The sequence below is a fragment of the Sciurus vulgaris genome (assembly GCF_902686455.1).
Source record: "Sciurus vulgaris genome assembly, chromosome: 2".
In the NCBI taxonomy this organism is placed as follows: domain Eukaryota; kingdom Metazoa; phylum Chordata; class Mammalia; order Rodentia; family Sciuridae; genus Sciurus; species Sciurus vulgaris.
Window position 1 is genome coordinate 97135323 of NC_136462.1, and position 19805 is coordinate 97155127.

Genomic DNA, 19805 nt, shown 5'->3' on the forward strand with positions numbered 1-19805 from the left:
AGTCCTGCCAGGCATACAAGGCATGGGCAGCCTGGAGAGGCAGGCAGGAGAGTGTGCCCTCGGTGCATACAGTTACTCAACCATAAAAATGAATGTCTCTGTCTACAATTGTAGTTCCTGGAACTATTCTAGGAAAATCAAGTTTATTCAATGATCCACCAGCTGCCAAATGTTGCAATACCACTTTAAATGCACAGTGACATTTAGGGCATTCTGTTTCTGCTATCTACACATTGTTTTTTACTCTTTCAACTAAATACCAGAAGTGAGACTCATAGAAGGCTTCAACATATTTTAGCAACAACAGGTTATTGCTTGTTACCTTTTGGAAAGGAAAAAAAATTAAAACATACATAGTTCGCAGAGCTCTGCCTTTCAAAGGTACTTGCGAAACAGGAGTCAGTCTGTGGAATTTACTCTAGGAACTTAAATAACAGCCAGCTACAATTTTAAAATTTGGTAAAATTAGTGTCAGACACTAAGCTTTGGCCAAGTGCAGTGGAGCACACCTGTAATCCCAGAGGCTCAGGAGGCTGATGCAGGAGGATTCGGAGTTCAAAACCAGCCTCAGCAACTAAGTGAGGCCCAAAGTAACTCAGAAAGACCCTGTCTCTAAAAAAATATAAAAAAGGGCTGGGGCTATTGCTCAGTGATTCAGTGTGCCCCTGGGTTCAATCACTAGTACCAAAAAAATGAAAGAAAGAAACTGAGTTTCGTAAACCTTACTTCCACATTGAGAAAAAGAGATGAATGTACATTTGATCAATTCCTTCCAGAAAAACGTCAAGAAAACACACACACGCGCGCGCACACACACACACACACACACACACACACACACACACAAGAAAAGCAACTCCTGTTATAAATTAGATGTCTAGACTTGTTCAATCTACATATCTGCTACTTTGACCTACCATTGTTTAATACTTGATCTCTGTATATTTGACCTTTGAATTTTTTCCTTTAGTTTCTATATATAAGTGAGATTGTGCTATATTTTTCTTTCTGTGTCTGGCTTATTTAACTTAACATAATGTTCTCTGGGTTCATAAGTGTTGTGGCAAATGGCAAGTTCTCCCTTTTTAAGAGTTAGTGCTACAAATTTCCAGAATATATAAAAGCTCCACACGAAGAATACAAATAACCCAATCAACAAATGGGCTAAGGATATGAACGGACACTTCACAGAAAATCTACAAGCAATCAACGAACATATGAAAAAATGTTCAACATCTTTAGTAATAAGAGAAATGCAAATCAAAACTACCCTAAGATTCCATCTCATCCTAATTAGAATGGCAGTTATCAAGAATACAAGCAACAATAGGTGTTGGCGAGGATGTGGGGAGAAAGGTACACTCATACATTGCTGGTGAGTCTGCAAATTAGTGCAGCCACTCTGGAAAGCAGTGTGGAGATTCCTTAGAAAACTTGGAATGGACCCACCATTTGACCCAGCTATCCCACTCCTTGGCCTATACCCAAAGGACTTAAAATTAGCATACTACAGAGATACAGCCACAACAATGTTCACAGCTGCTCAATTCACAATAGCCAGATTGTGGAACCAACCTAGATGCCCCTCAATTGATGAATGGATAAAGAAACTGTGGTATATATATACACAATGGAATATTACTCAGCCATAAAGAAGAATAAAATTATGGTATTTGCAGGCAAATGGAAGCAGTTGGAGAATATCATGCTAAGTGAGATAAGCCAATCTCAAAAAACCAAAGGACAAATGATCTCACCGATAAGCGGATGAGGACACATATAGGGGTGGGAAGGGGGCAAGAATGGAGGAAGGAGGGACTCTATAGAGGGATAAGAGGGGTGAAAGGGGTGGGGAGAAAGAAAAGAAAAAAAAAGATTGTGGAACAGCAAGCAGGGAAAAATTGAGATATTGTCTGGTTTTGGAAAGTTTAAAGGACAGGATGTTATTTGTGAAGGACAATATATTTTTGGAGGCCAGATTCAAGTTTATTATGAGAGTTCACTACATCTTAGATTATTCTTAATTCTGTGTGGATTTCAATACAAATTTGAGGTTAGTATTTGTGAGGAGGCTAGCATTACAGATAGTTTAACTCCATTCTCGATTCTGAGAATATTAAGTTTTCAAAATTCTCAATTTATTGTATTAAATGCTATTTTATTATATTTAAAAAAATAATGATGCTAGTTAATTCTTTCTTATAATCTAATGATACCACTTATTTATCTGATCAATAAATAAGCACTAAACACTCACTAAAAAAAAAAAAAAGAGTGCTATTCCATGACATATGTATATATACCATGTTTCTTTACCCAGTCATTCACTGATGGACACTTAGATGATTTCTATATCTTAGTTATTATGAGTAACACTGCAATGACTATAGTTGATAAAACTGTATTAGGGATTTTTGTTAAATAAATGGGTTTCGTTGCTTTTGACATCACAAAGGAACTATGTGAGAAGATAAACTAGTATGCTTCACTATAGTAGCCATTTTACTTTTTTTTGGCAGGGGGTGGCTGGAGATTAAACAGTGGTTAAACAGTCTGGTTCCTAAGCCTGTAAACATAAGTACTGGGATGTACTTGGACTTCAGTGGGAAGGGGTCTTTGCTTAACCATAGAGAATTTTCTTTCTTTCTTTTTTTTTTTTTTTTTTCTTTTTTTGGTCTTGAGGATTGGTAAAAAGAAACCCAGAGGCACTCAGAGGTGCTTAACCACTGAGCCACATCCCCAGCCCTATGTTATTTTTTATTTTGAGACAGGGTCTCACTGAGTTGCTGAAGGCCTTGCTAAGTGGCCAAGGCTGGCTTTGAACTTGAGATCCTCCTACGTCAGTCTCCCAAACCACTGGGACTACAGGTGTGCACCACTGTGCCTGGCTCTTTATATGCATTTACTCTTTATATGCATCACATAATAACATGTCATAAACCACAAATATACAATAAAATTTATTTTAAAAATTCTTAAAGACAAAAGCAACTCTTGATTCCATGAAGCTCTCTGAACAGGCCTCTGATAGAAGGTCATGTTTCTACTTTCTCTTATGAGATAAGAATATCCAGAGTGGGTCATCTGATTATTATAAATTTGCATCATTAGATGCTAGTCTTTTCCATTCCTTAGGCACAGTATAGACACTGCACTGACCGGATTTACATAATGAATGTTGATTTATTGACTACTTAATGTGACATAGTTTTTTGAAATTTGTTCAATGAAATCATTATAACTATATCTGTGTAAAATCATCATTTATATCATAAGAGAATCTAATGAGGACAGCAATTTCTCAAATGACAATTGCATATATGAAAATGAGGTGGTTGCAATTAACCCAGTTGTTGTTCATTCTATTCTTTCCATTATTGTACAAACAAACAAACAAAAGCCTTTCTGGCCCCATTCATACTGCAGTTCCCAGGAGGAACATATGGCCTCATGAATATCTTGTTCACCTCCCTGTTCTGCTTCTCTAAGGGAATGCTGTTCCTTTTTCTTCAAGTTACCCATTCAACAATGCCTTCTCCTATACTTACCTACTGATGGCCAGCGTAACAGCCAACAGACTTTCTGGAGCTGGCAAAAATCCAAGCACTGCTTACACAGTTTAGATGTGGTAGGAATTTAACAGAACAAATGAATTGGGATTTAGAAGCACTCTTGTGCATGTTCACATTCTGACAGTATGTGATGAAGATCTCCAGATGGACTAATGATAGAAAACTTCTTGCTATTAGCATTTATGCTTCCAAAAGACTTTATCCTCTGGCTCACATAAAGTCTGACATTAAAACATTAATCCAATTCTGCATGCTTTATGAGCCATGTGAGAAAATTATTTTCACTAGTTTTTGTCTTATTTTATCCTAAGTCCATTTTTGACCCCAAACAGCTAAAACTTTTAATTACCCACTGTCATCACTAGAATTAACAGTAAATTATTTTAGGTCATTTCTAAAAACTCAAAATGCCTCCACAAAAGGGAAAAATGGCCACATGTTCATTTGAATGTATTGCCGACTCTGTAAAGCCACTTCCAAAAACAAATTCCAAATATGTTTTGAGCAACTGTAAGAGTGTAGAAAAACTATATAACCTGCCATGGCAACCACACTAAACAATAATATTCATTTCAGATGTCTATGTTTAGGCATGTTGTTTCAGTCCTTTGGAGTCCATTTATATGTTCTGCAAATAGATAGAAATCACTCTTCCCAACAAAGAGAAGAATATTCTAGAATCCTCTGTTAGACACATCCAAGCAATACTCAACACTTCTTTCTCTTGCTTTTTAAAATTATTTAAAAGCAACTTAGTTGAACTCTACCATGGAGGAAAGCCACCTACCTAGCCAATATCTTTGGGTTTTGTTGTTATTTGTTTTTGTCATTTTGTTTTGTTTTGTTTTGTTTTCAAACCCCGGGCCTTGTACATGCTAGACAAGTGCTCTACCACTAAGCCACACCCCCAGCCTGCCAAATTTCTTGAATGGTGCTTTTTAAAAGGTCTATTACTGCTACCCTAAAATTCATGCCTCTGGGTTTCCTTTTACCATTCCTCAAGACCAAAAAAAGAGAAAAAAAAAAGAAGAAAGAAAGAAAGAAAGAAAAAAAGAAAAAAACAAAAAAAGAAAGAAAAAAAAGTGGAAGGAAGGAAGGAAGAAAGAAAGAAAGAAAGAAAGAAAGAAAGAGAAAGGAAGAAAGAAAAAAGAAAAGAAAGAAAGAAAGAAAGAAAATTCTCTATGGTTAAGCAAAGACCCCTTCCCACTGAAGTCCAAGTACATCCCAGTACTTATGTTTACAGGCTTAGGAACCAGACTGTTTAGATTTTCTCTCTCTTTACCTCTGTTTACTTCCCTATAAAATGGGTCCCACTATAGGAATTTTCTCATAATGTTTCTGCAAATAACCAAAATGCTCATCACATCAGCTGGGACATTGTACATGTCAGCTGTTAGTATGTCAAGAGCCTCTGTGATTCTCATTCTCTTGACCCCTCAGCGAGCCTTGTAACCACCAAGCTATGTCTTAGACTCCCTCTTGCCTCAGTTTCTTTGGTTCAGTGCTCTCCTGGTTTTCTTGCTTCTCTTTATGTTTCCACAATGTCTTTTCTTCATTTCTCTTTGTTCCTATGCTTGTTCACCATGTCTGTCTTGTTCAGGTCTGTCCCCATTATCCTTCTCTCTTTTTTCATGCCCTTCAAAAGTCTCATCTAATCACATGATTCACTGTGTTTAACACAAGATTAGTTAACAAGATTTTTAATAGTCTTCATTTTGAAGCAAAAGGCAAGAGAAAGCATGATTCCACACAGTCTTTTGTTGGCAGTAACTATAGCAATACACAACTCACTTATGTTGTCATTGCAAAAACAGGCACTGACCTCATTTCAATATTCCGATAACAAATGTTAACATACTGTACCACTGAGCTAAGGCAATGATAAGTTCTACTGCTTGGTCAAGGCCCAGGAAGACAGAAGGCAAAGGAGATGGGGCACAACTAGAAAACCATAAATGTAAATCTATAGGAAATACAGGTAAGAGAAAGAAAAATGGTGGGGTGGCGGGACACAAAGAGATGTCATCTTTGATAGAGAATATAGCAGGAGGTGGCAAACTTGAGTACCTACGAGGGCCCAGGGAAGCTAGATGAATGAAGTGAGCAGAGCATGTGACAACAGGGAGTCGTGGGGACTGTGACAAACTCGAGGCTGTATCTAATGCTATTCCCATACAGTTTTTACAAAGTAAGCACTGCAGGTCAAACAACCCATTGGTTTCTATGTTTCTTTCTCTGAGTGAAGACAGGCAATACTACAATATATCATTGCTACCTGCCTAATAAGGCTGACTAATCAAGACTAAACAAATTCATTTTAATGAATAAATGCTGCAAGTGAGACAAATGTGCTTCATAATCTGATTGTCTGAACTGTTAGAATTCATAATTCAAGCATGAATATCCATTAAAATCCAAAATGCTATGTTCATGGATTATTAAGTTTCACTTATTGGCATCAGTGATCCAAAGCCTGCCATTAAGTGATCCAAAGCCAGCTAAAGTTGTATATAAGTTCCATGGCCTCCCAGGGACAGAAAGGCTTATCCTGAGGAGTACTTGCAACTGGAATTCTCAATGTTCCCTTCCATGGATGGGTATTACATCATGTTAGGAAGTTTTCTGGTTTGCTTTCTATTACTATTTGGTTTTGGTTAAAACACACCTCTTTTTGTATCCTTGTCAACTGAAAAATGACAATCTTGTGTCCCTGAGGGATCATACTTCTGAACTACGGGGCTAAATTTGATTAGAAATCCACAATGGGATTAGTTCTGCCTAGCATGATACCAGTGGACTGTCCATAAGCAGGCAAAGAGCAATTATTTCCAGAAGATGCTTAGCCATATCTGGTAAATTTTATCTCCAGACCCTCTGATGCTATAAAAGGAATCCAGCTCAATGGCTATCAATCATGTGCCATGCATCAGGCACTAAGATTGGTGTGGGAATTAAAATAAGATGAAACTGTAGTTGCTCCTAAAGAGGTTGAACTCTAAAGGAGTAAGTGGAAGTCTGCAGTTTTGATATAAAGTGGTAATTGCTATAAAAAGAGGGATGGAGAGAGAACTAGGGAGAATGTAGGTTGAGCATGGGGCTCACTCTCTTGGAAGAAAGGAAAACAGTAAAGGCTTTCTGGAAATTTATTTTTTAAAAATAAAAAGTCACACCCCAATAAAAACAGAATGCCACTAGCCTAGGCATTATCTTGCTATACACAACTTAAGAAGTATACTAACCCACCATCAGGAGAAACCAAACTGAATATTTCCCCATGCTTCAGGTGGATTTGTCCTGACTTGGTTCCACATATTTATTCATCACTCTTGAAATCACAAACATACATCTGATAAGAGGACAGACTGCCTCTAATTCTTTAAAGAAGTAAGCAGATAACTTTCACAAGAGCCCCAAACAGCAGAGACTCTATAAATGGAAACAGTTCTGGAATAAAAAAGATGCCTCTCTCCCATATGGTGAGGGAAACAACATTGGTGTCTCTCTGCTCTTATTGAAGGTCAGAGCTGTGTTCATGGCTGGAACAAGTGGAGGACAATGAACAGAGACAGCCCCACTTCCCCCTCCCTGAACTCCACTACCAAAAATGCCCCAAAAGCTGCCATTTAAGGTATTGGTTTGATTTACATAATCACCAATGTGAAGATTCTCTGGGCCAACAGGCATTGATGCCTTAGGGCAGGTTTCAGGATAGCCTTTCTTCCTGAAAGGGATCAGTTAAAGACAACCCAAAACTCAGAGAGAGCCTTAGTAACACTTAACCCATTCAGACTATTTCTTACTCTTAAGAAAAGATCAAATCTTTGAAGAAATAACTGTGGAGTGGTTCAATATTATGCCCTATTTATTTCAGACTGTTATCAATATCTGAACTATGGGAATCGATATTCTTCTCAAGAAATGATTAATTCCTTCATGAGAAGTAAAATAACCTATAACTTCTTTGCATTAGTGACTTTTCCAGAACAAATGAAACACAGCATTATCATCTGAGAAACTATCTTCACATACTACTTCTCAAGTCACATGTAAATGATTTTAATCTCCAAAATCTTCATTGAGTAAACAATACAGTACAGAATGATACTACCTATAAGAAACAGTTGTCTTTGTTACTCTCAATACTACTGGATGATGCATATTGGCTCTAAATCAATAAAAAATAACCTGTGTAGAAGTTGTAAGACAAATAGTTTAAGGAAGAACTCCAAAAGGATGCCAAGATGCAACATAAAGGCCAAAGGTCTATTATGCATCATCAGTAATACTTTGCAGGGTTTAATTGAATTATAATATCATTTTAATCCAGTAATACCAGCAATTGGCCTAGAGTTGCTTACCAAAATACATATTGTTGCTTTATTAGGAAATGACTAAATTTAGGAGAATATATACAAATAGAGAAAAACAATTTTTCACATGCCACTCTCTGCTCTTTGTTTTTCTCAGCTATATGTTTTTAAATGACATATTGAATATCCACTACTAAAACTTTACCTTCTATCTTAGAAGATCTTTATAAAACTTTGTATAAAAATGATAAGTACCATTTTAAAAGTTTCCAAGTATTTTCCAATTGAAGTTCTGTATGAAATGAACCTTCTAAATGTTCACTATAAAATTAGAAGTGATGAGAAAAATCACACATAGAGACAAAATTATTAATAAAGCTAAAGTTCATGAGGGAAAATTTAAGAATACTGCACATCCACATAGATCTCAACATCATATTTTCATTTATAGGCAGGCAAATCAGGTAAAACAGCTCTTTTAATTAGAAGCAGCAAGAAAGCAGAAACTCTCCTTAAAATTAAAGCTTTTATTGTTAGGAGTACTCCTGGGATATCCCTGGACATCTCTGAACCTTACATATATGCTTACTACGGAACACGGCATTCCACCAGCATGAACTGTTGAACAACTTGCATAGACTCAGGGCCACTGCCTTGTCATCCTTTCCAGGGGTAATTCAGAAACACCAACAAAGCTCAGCAAAATTCAAAAAATACCTACATGAATCCAGGGCCTACACAAATAAATAATAGTTTAGCCACCAAAAGGTCTTTATGCATATGATTTCAAAATACATTACCTCTTTCACACTGGGGTCCGGTAAAGCCATAAGTGCATGCGCATCGATTTGGGGCCACACACCTCCCTCCATTGAGACAGCCACTTTCACAGACAGCTGTAAGATAAGGAGAGAGCTGAGAAACTTTACCTGAGAACAGATGAGGTAACACTGCAGTCCCCTGAAAGGGCAACAATAAAAATATGCATAATCACTCTGGTATTTGTTTTGAACAGTTGCCCTACAGTCAGAGATTCTCAGATGTCCCTCAGACAACTGTCTGAGCAGTGCTTTTGTATCTGTGTTAATCCTGACAGTCACATCAGATGCAGCATCTGAGCAATGCTTTCAGTCTTGCATCCAAAGTGTGCTTTCTGAGAGACTTCACTGGATAGAAACTACATTTTAGTAAGCTAACTCTTGCTTATGATTTATGTTCCCAGGAAGGGAAGCACTTTTCCCACTGATAACACCCTTACAGAAATGCAGAATGTAAAATCACACAATTAGCTGCAAACAATGACGTATCCATACTAACATTCAGTGATCTGAGCATCATAATGAAAACCCAATGGAGTGTCGTAACAGAATCTATGGAAGTACTGGTGAGATAATCCTTGAGATGCTTGAGAGAGAGACATTTTCCTTGATAGAAAAGGCATTAAAATAAGAGTTTAAAGCTTATGATCTGAACAGCTCCTCCCTATACTTTTTTCTCTAATCCCTGCAGGCATGACTTCCCTGCCAAATCTTCCATCCCATCTTCTCTTTCAGCTCAACCTCACTCCTTCATGATGCATCCCTAATACCTCCATCTAAATTTAATGCTCCTTCACACATTTCCCATGAACCTTGCTTCTACTCCTCTGGCAGTCATGAAGATGAGCCACTCAGTTCTCCCTTCTGGAGAAGCGTCTGCAAGGAGCTGAGTTGGCAGTCAGCTTCCAGCTGCCACACCTTCAAAACTACCTCAACAGTCTCACCTGAGGCACTCCCTCAGTCAATGACTAGAGTCTGGCCATTTATGCCTACATGGAACTCTCTGATGGGCGATGTTTGCTCTAGGCTCGCCATCAGCCTAGCCAAGGCTGTATCAGAGCTGCATTTGTCTGAGGCTCCTTCCCCATAATTGTCCCTCCTCACCTCTCTCCTTAAACAGGGGTCAAACCCTCACGATCATGCTTCCTCTCCCTGTTATCTTCCATGGGCTTCCCAAAGAAATCTCTTACATGCCTAATATTTTCTTGGCAGCAGAGGACCTGAGCTAACACAAACTTTAATGCCTAAAATTATGACAAAAGTCCACTTCTCATCATAAAAACTAGAGAGATTTATGATTATTAGTTGTTATGCTTTGCCTCTTCATGTGTAGTCAGGGGAAAATAAAGAGATTTTAAGCAGAAAAGAAATTTTGAGATTGCTTAACCCTTCCATTTTACAGATGAGGAAATTGAAGTTAAGGAAAGGTTTTCTAATTCTGCAAGAGTTCAAGGAGCCCCTGTTGTGCACAGGGCTTTTAGATTAAAATTCCCCAGGGAGCACCAAATGGAGCAGGAGAGGTGCCCCTCCTGATTCTCCTTCCAAATGCCTCTGAATCCATCCCCATCTTGCCATCTCTGTAACCAGGGCCTTACTTTAGCCTTGTCTTCCTGCTTTCTGTTTCTTCTCCTCCAGTTGAATCACCACTGTGGCCACAATGATCTTTCTCATAGTAAACCCTCATAAAATGAAGTGTAGAAAACGGGTATTCATAGCACTAGATACATGGGCTGTAGAGTCAGACTGCTTGGGTTCCAATCTCAACTCTGCCAGTTACCATCTGTATATCCTTAGAGAAATTACTGAAGTCTCTGTGCCCCAGTTTCCTCACTATTAGAAGGTAGGATTCATGGCTTCTCACTCCAAAAGCCATTTCATTAAATGAGTTAAAACATGTAAAGAGTGTTTAAAAAGTGTCAGGCACAGAGTAAGGAACTCAATTTGGTACGTGGTGTCATTTGCTGTTATCTTATTACCCTTTCCTGGCTTGACTTTGGAAGGAAGATTGTATGTGTACAGGGAAAAAACCTAGCCCACAATTTCCTATTTGACCTTCCTCATTTCACTCCATATTTCTTTCATTTCTCTCATTTCTTTCCATTCCTCATTTCTCTCCATATTTAACCTCTAGCAACACCAAAGCACCTGCTATATCCCACATTGCATGTTATGTCCTATTCCAGTGCTTTGGAACATGATGTTATCTGCCTAAAAGGACCATCCCCCATCACTTGACAGGTGAACTCTAAAGCATCCCTTGAGACTCAGGCCAAAGAGTCACACTGAGGGGACTACTTTGTCTCTCTTCTCTCTCCTTATTGAGCTGCACAAAACCCAGTCAATATTCTTACCAACAGCAATGTGGGAATGCTCAGTAGGCTATTATATAAATTTTGGTTTATTTATAATAGTAGTTTTCATCACAGCAAATATATACATACAACAGAAAAAACTGGAAACTACACAAATAATATTCACCATTAAGTATAAAGCACACATATAATAGAGTTTTATGAAACCATTAAAGTGTATTTTAAAAATATTTAATGATATGATATACTTTTAATAAAATATTAAGTGAAAAACTTGTATGAAAAATTATTATATATAATAAGGTCTGAATCGAATAAGATCTAAATATGCATTAAAAATCTGGAAGGTAGTGTCTGGGATGATGGAATTAGTGATCACTTGCTTTACATATTTTTAAGTTTTCCCAGTTTTTATAGGGTACATATTCATCATAGAGTATAAAAAAAATAAGCTTTTTGAAAGGAATTTTCATCTTCTGCAAAGTACAGGGACTGATAGAGAGCAGATTCAATAAATGGTGGTTATGAATGAACCAACCAACTTAACACCATGTAATAAGTACTACAGTAGCAGAACCTAGCTTAGGAAGCTAGAAAGTTGCAGATACCAGTAATCAAGAGAAAGGACATGTTTGGGGAGAAACATGAGGTTGAGTTTTTAAATACTTTATTTGAGATGCTTCCTGAAAATCCAAGTGGAAAAGTTGAGCAAATGAATGCAAGGTAACACTGGGAACTAACAAGGATTCTGCACCTTGGGTGGTAACTTTCAAAGGTCTAAGGCAAGCAGGGTGGTAAAGGCAAACAAAAGGCAAATGAATCGCACAACTTATTATCAACATTCCAAAAGGAATTTTGGTGCTAAGTGTGTTGGGTAAGCGATGTCCCTAGGAGTCTGTAAAAATGCCATATTGTGGCAGGCAAGACCCGGGGCCCAGGGTTACACCACATGCATCTAAGATGGCGACAGGCAGAGAGCCAAACGGTGTGCTGAATGTGCCTTGAGAAAACAGGAAGCGTTTACCATTGCTGTATGATAATCAGTTCAGCCACCTAGCGTGTGGACAGATATATCTTACATGTATGCTTGAGCTCGTGATCGCTTGACCTTTAATAGGATTGGATGGATGTATCTGATTATAATTGCTTATGCATGAGACTGCTTATATATTGAGGGTGTTGTCTGAATAAAGCAGAAGTTGCTTCATGAACTTCTGAAGTGTACGTGTCGTTTGTCCCGCTGGTTGGTGGCAAGTGGCAAGTGGCAGCAAGTGGCACCATATCCCAGGGAATCAAAGAAAATCCGTCAGCATTTATTCCATGATGCTACCTGTCTACATGAGGTGACCAGCTGGTTTACTTACGTTGTCCACAATGAGTTCCTATGTATCCTTTCTGGCACAGACAGTGATCATCACTGCAGCTGCCTCCATTCATACAGCGAATAGTGCAGTGTTGTACTTGAAAAAAAAAAAAAAGAATGATTCACTTTTGCAATTTAAGGGCATAGATTTCAACAGTTCAGTTGATTTGTAGTATTTGAAGAGAAAATAAAACAATGTACCAGGATCCACATATTTATGTAGAAATGACCTAATCGACAATGCTAAGCATGTTATCACTTGTGTATATAAAATCATTTACAATTCACTGTAATTGTTTCTTTGGCATTTACTTTAATAGAGCTAAATGACTTCCCTAATTTAGCACAACTTACAACTAACTCAATGTCATTTCTGTAATTTATATCAACAAGAAAGTAGTTCCGTGAGTAACCATACAGACAAAATTACAATGGCAATAATTTTCCTGTGAAATGATTTAGAGTCCCAGGTAGGTGGCCAGGAAAACAGAGTAATAAATTCCACATGATTTTGTTAAAGGAAATTTTGGAGGCAGAAAAGAGAAAAAAATCCTAGAAAGGCATTTAATAACAAGGCTGCGTGCAGATGGGAGGAGGCTGGACTGGGCTCAGAAAAAGCTGCCTATTTAAACTGTAACCTTAAACTCAGTGAGACCCTCAGTGTTCAGAATCTACTCTTTGCCACATTGTCACCTACAAAAGTGTATATTTCAGGACTCAGGGTGGACAGTCTTAAACCTGAGACCATGAGACAGTAGAAGATGCTATAGTCTTAAAAATGGCCAGGAGGCTCCATTGGGAGAAATAGCAGCACAGGTGTACCCAGGTAATTTAGGTATACTGATAGCACTTTCCAAATCTCAGGCCATTCCCGAGTCCTGAAGAAGCAGCAACTGTCCTACTTGGAGAGGACTAAAGGCTTGATTGAATTAATCATGAATCCTTGTCGACATATCTCTACACAAATGGGCCAGAATTGAGCATTGGAAGTTGTGTTGTGGGAGTTAACTCCCAGGAGGAAACACTCCACAATTTTACATGAGGAGAATTCCTTCTTCCTGTGCAAGAGTTAAAATCAGCTGCTCTGTTCATTCTTGATGCTCAGTCTTCCTGAGGCACACACAGGGACCAAATCTTCTCCATGGAGCAGAGAAGACTCCTCCCAGCAGCTATCCTCTTCAGTGCCCTTTATGGAGAGTTCAGTACAGTATCAGAAAGTGGCTACCAGACAAATGGCCATTTTACTAAGGAGATACACAAACCCCAGCCTGACGACAGGGTAAGGAAGATGCAGAACCCAATACTTATAATGGCCTCTTAGATTAAAAAAAAAAGAAGAAAAAGAAAGAAAAACTGAGCCAAGTTGAAACAATATAACTTTTCAAGAGCCACACGTGTACTGAAACACCATCATCATGAAGGGCTCCCTGCCTCTCAGCATGCAGTGCTCTCCTCTGCAAGGCATCATGTGCCTTTCATGGCTCCTCTGCACACTCATAAGATGTCTTGTGCCCCAGTCCTTCACTCTACACATCAATTGTTCACTCCCTTGACAAACATGTGTGATTGTCTGCTGTGCAACATGCCTATACCAGGTGCTTTGTGCGCCATGGAACACCCCCTCTCTAACCAGTCCCCTGTCTCTGTCTCTCTGTGTGTCTCTCTCTCTCCCCCCTAATTCTTAGTCACCAACACACAATTCTCACCAGACTGAAATCCCACCTTTTCACATGTATCTTCTTGCCCATGTTCTTTCCTGATCTCTGTTCTCTCCCCTTTCCCAAACCCTCTTTCCTCTTAGAGTACTTTATACTTCTCTTTTGAATATGTATTATGTTCTTATTTCTCCTATTCCCAACCCATTTATCCAAAAATTTCTTGAAAGTGAAGGATGCCACAGTTATTAATTATATTCCTTTAAGCACCTAGAGTAGAATCTTACCTGTATGTAGGTGCTGTATGTAATGGTGCTAAATTAACTTCTCTTTCCTCAACTCATGCTACCGGATAATGACATCAAAAGCTCAAAGACTGAGACTGAGAAGCTGTCTATTGTGTACTAAGCACTGACACAGCCCTAAATACACTGCTACTAAAAATATTTTTTATCTTTTTTTCTCCATATATAAAAGCTGAAATAACTCCTTTGTTGGAACATTGTTATAGAAGTCAAGCAACCCAGGAAACTGATTCAAACACACTGTTATTTTAGGCTCCTTTAAGTCCATTAAAATATCTCAGCCAAAATGCTTTTTAACTCAAAAGTTATCTATAAAGATACCAGGGGAAGAAGGATTTGATGAAAATGCTGGATAATATTCTAAGTAGGTCAGGAAAAGGTGTACAGTTGCTTTAAAATCTGAAGTTATACTTAGCTTCATCCTATCTTAGAAAAACAGTGAGGATTGGGAAAAGCACAGGAAATGATGTCATCAGTCAAGCAGCATAGGAACTCTGCCCACAAACTGATTTCAATTAAAGCAGTTCATGCCAAGAGCTAATTTCCATTCCCACATGAGCAACAAAGCCATTGAGCTACTTCAAGATAAAAACTTTTAAAAAGACCAACAGTAGTTTAAATGGTGACTTTACATTATTTGTTGAAGTTAAAAATCAGAATAAATTCTTCCCAGGAAGAAAGATTAAGTTTACACTTAAATGCAATATAATTAAAACCTCTCTTGATAATGCATTTGTATTTTTTTACCCTTTCAGGTAAACCTCTTCCAGCATAAAATATGTTTTCTCCTTTAAAAAATAAAAGCCACTTGGTCAGGCTGGTAGACCAGTAAGACCTGGTGGTCCAGTGGTCCACACAAACCAATGAACCATGGAACTTTGGGGCAGGAAAATGAACTCACTGGCAAATGAAAGCATCTTCATCACCTGCTTTGCCATATCATGTTCACTATGAGAAACTTCACATGCCTTGTGAGTCTCTTAGAGCTTGAATGGAAAAAAAATATTTCTTTAAAGAGGGGGACAGTCACTCAGGATGTCTGCAGGGAAATAAAAGGAGTGAATATGCAGCTTCACTATCCAAGCAGGAAAAAGTTTAGAGAGTACATATACACAGATTTGTTGTGATTTGGATTGAATCCTGCCACTGATGCATATTCTAAATTTACTCTGATTTGAACAAGAATTCCAGATGTGTCATAATTAACAGAACAGGTTCTATGGCTCTAGAAAAAGCCAGCAAAAAAGAGGGGCTCCACTTACATCCATAAGGATGCTATGTCCTTTGAATGTGCTAAATACCCCACATTCAAATATATTCCTAAACTCAATCTGTATTAAGATTTCAGCAGAAACTCAGAATACTGGGGGAAACAAAGCATCAGTGTGCATGCTTATGCTGCCACATGCAGCGACCTTGTGAGTCCTTACACCCCAACGAGGACATCCCCTTGAAGACGGGCAGACAGGGTCAAAGGATTTCACACAAGGCTTGATATCTACAAGTAATGGACAATGTTGCCATTTGCCTGAATCTGTGAAAGATCCTGAATTCATTTTATGTTCTTTTCAGATGTCAGTCAGCTGTTTCAGTCACTCATCAAATTCTGATTGAACACCTCCCATTGCCCAGGCAGCAGGAAGAGCAGCAGAAGAGTCTTTCTTTAGATGATAGCACAGCACAAATTAATTCTTAAAATCAATACGAGCATGCTACAGGAACAAAGAGATGCAGGGTTGGCACTTGTGTCTAAACACCTCAGGCAATGGTTCTCTTTGGGATGCCCTCGCCCTGGAATAATTCTTAAGACCAGTCTCTCTGGGCAGCACAACTCACAGAAAGAGTACTGGGAGCAATCTGAAAAAAATAAAAACGTCTGGATGGTGAGCATGTGTTTTAATTTCAGCACTAAGAAAAGCACAGACAAACAAATTAAACAGCCAGAACAACTCCTGTAACCTACACCTGAGACAACAAACCACAGGGGCAGCCAAAGTCACTGCAGGACAAAAATAATCTTCATTGGGAGAGATTACAGCAATGCCATTTCCCTTAAAGCACAGAAATGTTCTGTGGTGCCTAACACACAGCTTGGAAGAGCAATGTCACTAAAGGATCTCAAAATATAAAAACCCATCAGGGCTGGAAAAGGTCCAGAGAAGGACAAGTTAAGTGACAGCAGGGGTAAAGGTTCTTCCATAGAGAACCAACCAAAAAGCAAACAATTCAATTATTCCAAAGGGCAAGTCTGAGTAGATCCCATACACTCCTCTCCTCCCTGCCCATATAAATCTGACAGTTCCTTGAAGAACTTTTCCAACAGTAACATCTTCCAGAGTCAGCTACAGTACCACTGAGCATACTTGCTCTTCTGGCATGTGGTCACACCTGGCAAATGAAAGGACCTTCATCACCTGCTTTGCCATAACATGTTTACCATAAGAAACTTCACATGCCTTATGAATCTCTTAGAGCTGTAGTAGAAAAAAATATTTCTTTAAAGTTGGGGAAAATCACTCAGGATGTCTGTCAAACTTGCTACTATATGGTCTAGAATTGTTCCTCAGCCTTCTTACAGTCTTAGAGCTCAGACTGACTCATGTTGAGAGCACAATTGCTCCCAATTCTCATTGAATGGAAGTAAATGGAAAATTACATGACTTGAAAAAAAAAAAGGGGGTTACCTCAAATGTCAATGATCCCTAAATTGACTTGGCTTAACGTAACAAAATAATTAAAAAATTTTGTAGATATGGATGAGATCTAAAATTTTTATAGAAAGGCAAAGAAACAGGCTGGGGTTATAGTTCAGCGAGTACAAGGCCCTGGGTTCAATCCCCAGCACTGCAAAAAAAAAAAAAAAAAAAAAAAAAAAAAAAAAGGCAAAGAAACTAGAATAGCTAAGACAATTTTGGAAAAGGACAAAGTGGGAAGAGTTAGTCTACTGAATTTCAAGTTTTATCATATAGCTACAGTAATAAAGACCGTGTATTGTTAGAGAAGGGACAGGCACATAGGTTAATGACATAAAATATGGACTCCAGATATAGACTTTCAAAAAAAAAAAAAAGACCCAGCTGATATTTTACAAGGATGCAAAAGTGATTTGTGATAGTCAATTTTATGTCACTGTAACAAATACTTGAGATAATCTACTTATAAAGGGAAAAGGTTTTGAGGAGGATTTGGTCCATGATTCATTAGCCCCATTTGTTCTGTGCTTGTGGTAAGGGAGCACATCACCGTGAAAATGTGTGGCACAGAAAAAAATATACTCAATTCAGCACCAGGGAGAACAGAGAACAAGGAGGGTCCTGGGGTCCAAAAATCCCCTTTGAGGGCACATCATCTAAAAACCTCCCACTAAGTCCCACTTTGTAAAGGTTTCAAAACTCCCCAGAGCTTTTCCCTAGGGACCAAACTTCCAATACATGGGCCTTTGCATGACATTTAAAATCCAAACTATAGAATAATTTGAGGCATTAATGCATTTGTTTTCAGAAAGAAATGGTGCTAGAGCAATCAAACATCAGTAAGTAACCACTGAACCTAGAACTCAACCTCAAACCTCAGACCAAAATTATCACAACATGGGTCAGAGATGTAAATGTCAAACTATAAAATATTTAGAAAAAAGTTGGAGGATATCTTTGGAATACAGGATTAAACAAAGAATTCTAGACCAAACATCAAAAGTGCAATCGAATAAAGGAAAAATTGATATGTTGGACTTCATCAAATTTAAAATCTTTTCTCTGTGAAAGATCTCATTAAAATATGAAAAAGCAAGTTACAAAATAGGATAAAATGTTTGTAAATCACACATCTGACAAAGAATTAGTATTTAGAATATGTCAAATGATAATAAGCAACGCAATAAAAACCTAGACAGAAGACATGACACATGCCACTGAGAAAGGTAAACATACAACTTGCAAATAAGCACAGGAAAAGTGTTCAACATAATTGGCCAGTAGGGAAATGCAAATTAAAACCATGATGAGATACTGTTATATGCTAAAATTTATGAGAATGGCTAAAAATAAAAATAGGGAGAACACCAAAAGCTGGAGAGGATGCAGAAAAACTGGGTCACTTATACCCTGCTGGTGAGAATGTAAACTGGTGTGGTTACTCCAAAATAGTTTGACAGATCTTAATAAGCTAAATATGCAAATACCATATAAACCAGAAACTGCATTCCTGGGACTTTATCCCAGAAGAATGAAGAAGTGGGTTCTCACAAAGAACTGCATATGAATGTTTGTAACCCATTTATTTAGACCAAAAAAAAAAAAAAAAAAAAGGTCAGATATTCTTCAACAGGTGAATGGGTAAGCCAGCCATAGCATACCCATAGCATAAATTATTACTTAACGATAAAGGAAATGAACTACTGATGCATGAAGCTGTCGAGTAAAACCTCTAGAGAACTATGCTGAGTAAAAAAGCCAATCCCAGAAGGTTATATACTATGCAATTCCATTTACATTCCTGAAAGGACAAAATTACAGAAATGGAAACATAATTAGTACTTTTCAGGATTAAGGAGGGCAGAGGGGCAAGAAGAAAATGACTGTAAGGGTAACATTGTGGTAAAGTAAATGTGCTGTATCTTGACTATGTCAATGTTAGTATTTTGCTTGTTATATTGCAGCACTATTTGCAAGATATTACTATGGGGAAAATTGAGTAAAGGGTACTCAGAATCTTACCGTTTTATTTCTTTTTTTTTTTTTAAGAGTAAAAATAGGTTTTATTTTAAAAATGGTAGACTTTTTTTTCTTTTTTATTGTTTGTTCTATTTATTATACATGATAGCAGAATGCATTTTGATTCATTGTATAGAAATGGAATACAACTTTTCATTTCTCTGATTATACATGATATAGAGTCACACCATTATTGTAATCATACATGTACATAGGGTAATGATGTTTTTCTCATTCCACCATCTTTCCTTCTCCCTGTCCCCTCCCCTCATTTCCTTCTACACAATTCAAAGTTCCTCCATTCTTCACTTCCCCACCCCTACCCTATTATGTACTAGCATCCACTTACCAGAGAAAACATTTGCCCTTTGATTTTTTGGAATTGGCTTATCTTAGCATAATAATCTCCAACTCCATTCATTTACCTGCAAATACCATAATTTTATTCTTTGTGGTTGAGTAATATTCCATTGTGTATATATACCACAGTTTCTTCATCCATTCAACTAAGGAAGGGCATCTAAGTTGGTTCCACAATCTAATCTAATCTAATTCCATTGTGAATTGAGCTGTTATAAACATTGATGTGACTGTCACTACAGTATGCTCACTTTAAATCCTTTGGGTATGGGCAAAGGAGTGGGATAACTGGGCAAATGGTGGTTCCATTCCCAGTTTTCTGAGGAATCTCCATACTGCTTTCCAGAATGGCTGCACCAATTTGCAATCGCACCAGCAATGTATGAGTGTACCTATTT

The 19805-nt window shown here is 37.9% G+C and overlaps 1 protein-coding gene across 2 annotated transcripts in view; it reads right to left on the reverse strand.

Moving 5' to 3' along the window:
* Positions 1-19805, reverse strand: part of FBN1 (fibrillin 1) — a 252572-nt gene that overhangs the window by 173470 nt on the left and 59297 nt on the right. The window contains exons 3-4 of one of the 2 annotated variants that reach the window (XM_079128080.1): positions 12377-12472; positions 8683-8778 (exon numbers count right to left, since the gene is read on the reverse strand). In XM_079128080.1, the coding sequence (XP_078984206.1) occupies positions 8683-8778; positions 12377-12472 (192 nt within the window). The remainder of the gene's footprint in view (positions 1-8682; positions 8779-12376; positions 12473-19805) is intronic. The other variant, XM_079128081.1, reaches the window with a different exon arrangement.